General features: G+C 38.3%; 1 protein-coding gene across 1 annotated transcript; it reads left to right on the top strand.

The window, feature by feature from the left end:
* The first annotated feature begins 269 nt into the window (after nucleotides 1-269).
* LOC133722009 (peroxidase 44-like) lies at nucleotides 270-1,602 on the top strand. Its single transcript, XM_062148795.1, has 2 exons — nucleotides 270-574; nucleotides 742-1,602. Exons 1-2 carry the CDS (start codon nucleotides 374-376, stop codon nucleotides 1,483-1,485), a joined length of 945 nt encoding a protein of 314 aa, XP_062004779.1. The 5' UTR covers nucleotides 270-373; the 3' UTR covers nucleotides 1,486-1,602.
* The last annotated feature ends 5,406 nt before the right edge of the window (nucleotides 1,603-7,008 follow it).

The raw sequence follows: 7,008 nt of genomic DNA, 5'->3' as shown, positions 1-7,008 counted from the left end.
TTTTTGTCATTTCATAATATGCTTCGTCATGTTTATTTGTCCTTGTGCGGAAAAATGTATTTCGGCAGATCTTACTTCGAACGCACAAACAGAATTCAACGCACCTTTTATGTATACATGCATCCAAACTATTGTTCAAAATCGACGTGCATGCCCACCCTCGACCCTTTGACAATTGTGTGCCTCCAGCTAATACAATCCATCTTTCTTTACTCGTACCCTCCTCCTCCTGCTTATCCTCCCCTATATATTTATCACCTCCTAGACCCTAAAACTCATATCCATCAATATTGCCAAAACCATCGAGCTCCTCAACGTCAATTACGTACCATCCACATATTCCACTCTAGTAGAAGTTCAGAAGAATAAGAGGATGATGAGGATAGAGACCTCAATCTTGGCCTTTTTCTTTCTTCTTCCTCTAGCAGTGGCTGACTTGCGGGTTGGTTTCTACAGTGCTACTTGCCCAAAAGCCGAACAAATTGTACAACAAGTCGTCCAGAAAAAATTCTCCAGTGATCGATCTATAACTGCTGCTTTGCTTCGCATGCACTTCCATGACTGCTTTGTTAGAGTACGAGCACCATACACTTATTTTATCCATTTCTGTATTTATATGTAATATCGATCTTACGTTAAAGTTCTACGAACGTACACTGGCTCGATCAGCTAATTAAGGTTCTGATCGAATTTGTGGTTTAGGATAACTAATAATTGATGGAAGTTGTTTGTCTATTGCAGGGTTGTGATGCTTCCATCCTTATTGACTCCACCAAGAAGAAGGCGTCTGAAAAAACCGCAGGACCAAACTTGACTGTAAGAGGGTTTGAGGTCATCGACGAGGCCAAGAAAGCACTTGAGGCTGCATGCCCGTCAACAGTCTCCTGTGCTGATATCATAACCCTCGCGACTAGAGATTCAGTGGTTCTAGCCGGTGGCCCGAGCTACAACTCACCCACCGGACGGCGTGACGGCCTAGTATCGAATCCCAATGACGTCAACTTACCTGGTCCGTCCTTCTCCGTGTCTCAGGCATTGCAGTCTTTCACGGCCAAAGGAATGACTCTGAACGATATGGTGACTCTTTTGGGTGCACACACCGTTGGCGTTGCGCACTGTAGCTTTTTTGAAGATAGGCTTTCCAACTTTCAGGGGACTGGGTCTCCCGATCCTTCAATGGACCCAGCTCTGGTTACCAAGCTGAAAAAGATCTGTGGAGGACCTAATGACCCTACTGCATTTTTGGACCAAAATACATCATTTGCCTTTGATAATCAATTCTATAACCAGGTTAATTTGAAGAGAGGTGTGATGCAGATTGACCAGGAGCTAGGTGTGGACAAGTCAACGGCTGGTATTGTTTCTGGGTTTGCTTCCAATGGTGGCAGATTCAGTCAGAGTTTTGCAACTGCTATGTTGAAGATGGGCAGCCTTCAGGATGGAAATGCTGGTGAAATCAGGAAAAATTGTAGAGCTTTTAATTAATTAATAGAGCATTGTAATAATTAAACTTCATTGCTTCTTGTGATGATAACCTAGACAACTAGTTATCATATCTTGCTATTCAAATAGTTGGAATCTGGCAATCACGTACGAGATACTTTTGCAAATGTCTTTCGTCAACTTTTTTTTTTTCTTTCTTGTTAGTATATCTTGTTGCAAATGTGATAGGGGGACGTGGAGCCTAGAACTAGTGGCAACCATGTCTTTCGACCCTATAAATTAAAATTTCGAACCCCAATCAACGAGGTGTTAAAAATCAACAGGCCCGATCACTTCCAACCTGGGAAACAAAACTCAAAGACAAGCAGGCTCAAGTTTTAGAAATCGAAGCTCAATTCTTCCTCATACTTTTATCTTCCTTCGGATTTGAAGGAAAGTTAATATGGGCATCGCGAATCCTCTTGCCCAAAATATAAATAAACTAGAGAGAACAAGATAACCATGTGGACTTTATTTCCTTGCTATATTGAAGTCTGGAAGTATACACATACATATGCAGCTCTGATACCAAATGAATTGATATGTTTGATTTAATTGGCTACATCTATTTTGTAAATACATTAATTGATGTATAGATTAGGTTCTGAAGGCATCCAATTGACTTATTTACGTTTTTGTTTCAAGTCATTTAGACTGTATGGTATCTCATTCTTATCAACAACACTTTCTTATCTATTTTGTTTGATTTTGTGCTCAGGAAATGCACAAGGATTGAAATTTTCTACTTACTGCTCTGGGTTTGTAGGTACATTTATTTAGGGCACGTTTACTTACTTGGAATGGAATGGAATGTAATGGAATGATTACGGAATAAAAATACCCATGTGTTTACTAACACATAAAGGAATCGGAATGATTCCAGGTAAAAGAATTCTTGTGTTTACTAACACATGAAGGAATGGGAATTGGTGTAGGTCCCACCTATTTATCAGGAATGGATTCCTGAATACTCATGAATTCGATTACGAAGGGGGGAGATGAGTTTAGGAATCATTCCTCCGGAATCAATACCGATTCCTTTCTTCACCCATTCCACTTGTCTCCGATTCATGATTATTTTTCATTCCAAGTAAGTAAACGTGCTATTAGAGTAATGCTAGGTGAACCACTTTTTGGGAACCACCTAGAGCCCACTTTAGGTGGCAGCTTATGTGCGTATCCATATCATTAAAGCATAATTTCTGATTTTTATATTTCTATGTTTTCTTAATTACAAAATTTTTTTTTTTCTTTTTTACTTTCTTGATTTTATCTTTTAAACCCTATTTTTTTTCTTTGTGATATTATCTGGGCAACGTCTTCTCTATCAGACGTTTTCTTTTCTCCTCCTCTCACCTCTTCTTCAATTGATCAACGCCTTCTCAATTTGATCTCGGTTTCCTCGCAAGTATCGTCAACAAACCCTCTGCCTAAACGTGGTTAGTTTTTTTTTTTTTTTTAATTGATGAGTACTCTTTATTTATTTACTTTCTATGTTGTGTGCTCTAAGTCTCTGTACAAAATTACTTAAAAGTACTTAATCATATATGAGGTCTTGAAGAACAGCATGCATCTAATATATCATTGGTAAAAGCACTGAAAATGGAACTACATCATTCTGAGGCTATAATTAAAGAGTTGGTGCATGAAGTGCAATGGGCTGGGCAAGAAATGGATGACTTGATAAAGCAAGTTTCAGACCAAAATTGAAAAGCATTCAGCCGCACTAACGTGCGTGCAGGAAGACTAGTTATATAAGAAAACCACTATCCGAGATGAGTCAAAAATCCACTACTTGAGATTCATGGAGTTCGAAGCCTTACTCCACAATATTGGAGTTCTGGATAATCGGAGTTTTGTTAATGACAAATCCAACAAGAAATTTATTCTCATAGTCCATTATACTTGGCTAGCTTAACTTGAATCCTTTAATTTGACAATTAATTATCTTCTACACACACACGTACGCCCGGGGCTTCCACAAATGAATTTTATTTTTTCGGTTTTTTTATGCGATAACTAAAGAGATCTACTTTTCAATTACATATCGACAAATCGATCTTTAGATTTTTATAAGTAGAAATTAGTTATGCAAATTTTTAGCTAAATGAAAATCGTTAATGCATTTAAAATCGTGATTTACCATTATAAATATGAACGATTCAAGTTGGAAAAATTAGGATCGTACATTGATTCAATCTAATTTAATATCTTAACAATTAACAACCCTGAAAATTTAGAAAAAATGATTTGTCCATGGAGATCTAAAATCTGAACGGTCGAGATGGCTATTTGTGATCAAAACATGGGTCTCACAAGTGATCTCTTAAAATGTCTAAAAAAATTGAATCCCTTCCTAGAAGGGCCATATATATATATATATATATATATATATATATACAGAGCGGATCGAGAGAGGACGTCCGCACTTTAGCGAAAGTGCGGACGTCCTCTCTTGATCCGGCCTGATATATATATATATATATATATATATATAGAGGGCCCTTCCACTAAATATATATAGAGGGCCCTTCCACTAAGGGATCCCTTTTTTTGTCTTTTATAGGAATAGGGCATTAGACCAATTTTTCGATCACATTTTGGCATCTCAACAGTTCAATTTTTAGGTCCTAATGTGTAGATTATTTATGCAATTTTAAGCCAAATCGGTGATCGTTAAGGTATCAAACTAGAATAAATCAATGAACGAACCAAATCTATCAAACTTGAACCGTTCATACTTATAATCTTAAGTCGCCGTTTTGAATGCCTTAACGATAATCAATTTGACTGAAAATTTGCAGAAGTGATCTACACATTTGGACCTACACATCCGGTAATTCCGGGATATGGTAGTATTTAGGGATGGCATTAAAACCCACGGGTAATTTTTCCTTTTGGCTATCTGTTAACGGGTATGGGTATTAGTTTATGGGTATGGGTATGGGTATGGGTATGGGTATGGGTAATTACAAAATATCCGTATAAAAATGGGTTGGGTATGGGTAATTACAAAATATCCGTATAAAAATGGGTTGGGTATGGGTATACCCATGGGTACCCAAATTTTACCCAAATACCCATATAAAATTGTAAATCACACCCAAATACCCAAATCCAGTTCCACCTAGGAATGGGCAAGCGAGGGCTGGGGCGGGGGCGGGAGCGGGGTACCGGTGGGTTTTCCCCGCATTTCTCAAGCGGGGGCGGGGTTTCCTATGACCCAAGCGGGTTCCCTTTTTTTTTAATTTTTTTTTTTAAATTGAGAACTATTATTTTTCAACCAACATATGGGGCATTTTTGTAATTTTCTTATTCTAAAAAAAAAAAAAAAACCTATACATGGTATTTCTCTTTCCCACCCAGAACACACCTTCAAGTCTTTAACAAGACGAGCTGCCATTACTGGAGGTGTTGTGCAGCCAAAACTCTGAGACCCAAAATGTAATGACCGAGATTTTTGGTATTAATTCTTGTTTGGCATAAATTTAATAAAGTCTCAATTGTTACGAAATGTAGTTTCGATATATTGGCGTAAATGGGTTTTGATTTATGAGGATCAGGCCATCCGATCGACTTGTAGATTTGATATATTGATCGTAGAAGTGTTCCGATGACTTTGTGTGGTCTTGGATGATGATCCGACCGTTGGATCTTCGTATAATTTTGAGAGGATGATCCTAAGGGCAATCCATGAGGATCTGACCGTTAGATCATCGTATACTTGTGAAAAGACGATTCAAAAGGTGATCCGTGAGGATCCGACCGTTGGATCATCATATAATTGTGAAAAGATGATTCAAAAGGCGATCCATGAGGATCCGATCGTTGGATCTTTGTATAATTTTGAGAGGATGATCTTAAGGGCGATCCGTGAGGATCCGACCGTTGGATCATCGTATAATTTTGTGAGGATGATTCTAAAGGCGATACAGGACGCTCCAACAGTTGGATCTTCGTATAATTTTGAGAGGATGATCTTATAGGCGATCCGTGAGGATCTGACCGTTGGATCATTGTATAATTGTGAAAAGACGATTCAAGTATTGCTTCCTCGTGACTAAACCAACAATTTCTTTCTTAAACACTGTCTCAACTCTCAAGTATTTGAAATACTCAATCGACCAAAACAATGATGAAAATAAAAAGAATAAAAAAAAATATCTGTCAAAAAAGGAAAGGAAAAAAAAAACTGAAAAGATAGTGTTGAGACCGAAAATTTCACAAACCCAAAATAAACAATTTGGTTCAATGCAAAAGTGAGAGTCCAGTATCTTTAACTTAATTATCTCCAAAGCGGATAATTGTACAAGTTTGCTGTGGCCAAAGAAGGTAGAGTTCTAGTTGTCTTCAAAGTTCAAATAAAACAAGAAAAGGAAGCAACATAATCAATCATGCATGCATCACGTGGATTGTATTCAAGACCAAGTCAAGATTCAAATTTAAAACCTTGGATAATCTTCCCATCTTGTAAATTCAAGACCAAGTCAAGATTGCTGGACAGATTTCAAATCATCTATCCAAGGAGGATAACAAAAGCTACGACTTGATATCACTTGAACTGGTAGCAATCAGATGACTCATTTTGTATCAAGTTTTCAAATTCAAATCCCATACTGGAAGTTGTGGATAATTCCCACGGTTGCAAGTTTGAATGTGGGAGTGGTTATCATCATCTGAAGATCATTTCAAATTCAAAAATTAAGGTTAACCTGCATGATCTCTGATTCTTCTACGTGCCTATATAAAGAGCTCTTTACATGCAACAAGGAGGGGGGAGGCAACGAAAGAGAAGCAAAAAAGAGAAAGAGGAGGAAAAAAGCAGAGAGCTAGGCAACGAAAGGAAAAAGAGAGAGAGAGAGAGAGAGAGAGAGCAGAGGGAAAAACATAGGGGAGAGAAGAAAAGACTGTCAGCAAGGGAAGAAGAGAAAATTAATCCGAAGTTAAGAAGAGACCACGAGAAGCTACAAAGATAGAGTAATGGGTATAATTTCTTCTATATGCTGTCAATTATCATTTTCACTCAAGTGTTCTCTTTGTATTGTATTATATTATTACAGAAAGCTAATAGGTGATCATGTACGACTATAAGCACTCCAAACAAGAAGTTGATGGTCTATCCTCTCTCCAAGAGTCCCTCGTTGCTTTCATCCTTACAAATCTCACCAAAGGCTTCCGGGCAAGACACAAAGTCAACATCAAGCCCTCATTCATAGCCGCGGTGTCACTTCACGCTCACTTGTTTTTCGATGCATATACTGCGGTGCGTCCTGCGTATAGGTGGCGGAAGCAAGGTTCAAGCTTAAGAGGGATTCACTGTGCTTGTTTTTGATACCCATATCGCGGTGCGTCCTGCATATGGGTGGCAAAAATAAGCTTGTCAAGTGAAAGCCTGGTGGCTACCAGTTCACAACAAGTACCATTCTGCGAAGTCCTTAAGTTCACAAAGTGAAGAGACTGCTCCGGAGGGATCCTTGTGCAGCGCCAAAGCCAAGACGTTACTCCACCTGTATCAAAGCCACCATC

Source organism: Rosa rugosa, chromosome 7 (genome assembly GCF_958449725.1).
Source record: "Rosa rugosa chromosome 7, drRosRugo1.1, whole genome shotgun sequence".
Lineage (NCBI taxonomy): Eukaryota > Viridiplantae > Streptophyta > Magnoliopsida > Rosales > Rosaceae > Rosa > Rosa rugosa.
Note: the sequence above shows the minus strand (reverse complement) of the source record. Positions and strands in the feature narration are given on the sequence as shown.

Bases quoted from the DNA above. Each gene is read 5' to 3' on its own strand.
- LOC133722009 (XM_062148795.1), top strand. From the start codon at position 374: ATGATGAGGATAGAGACCTCAATCTTGGCCTTTTTCTTTCTTCTTCCT. The intron at 575-741 runs GTACGAGCACCA...TGTCTATTGCAG, and splicing joins TCCATGACTGCTTTGTTAGA to GGTTGTGATGCTTCCATCCT.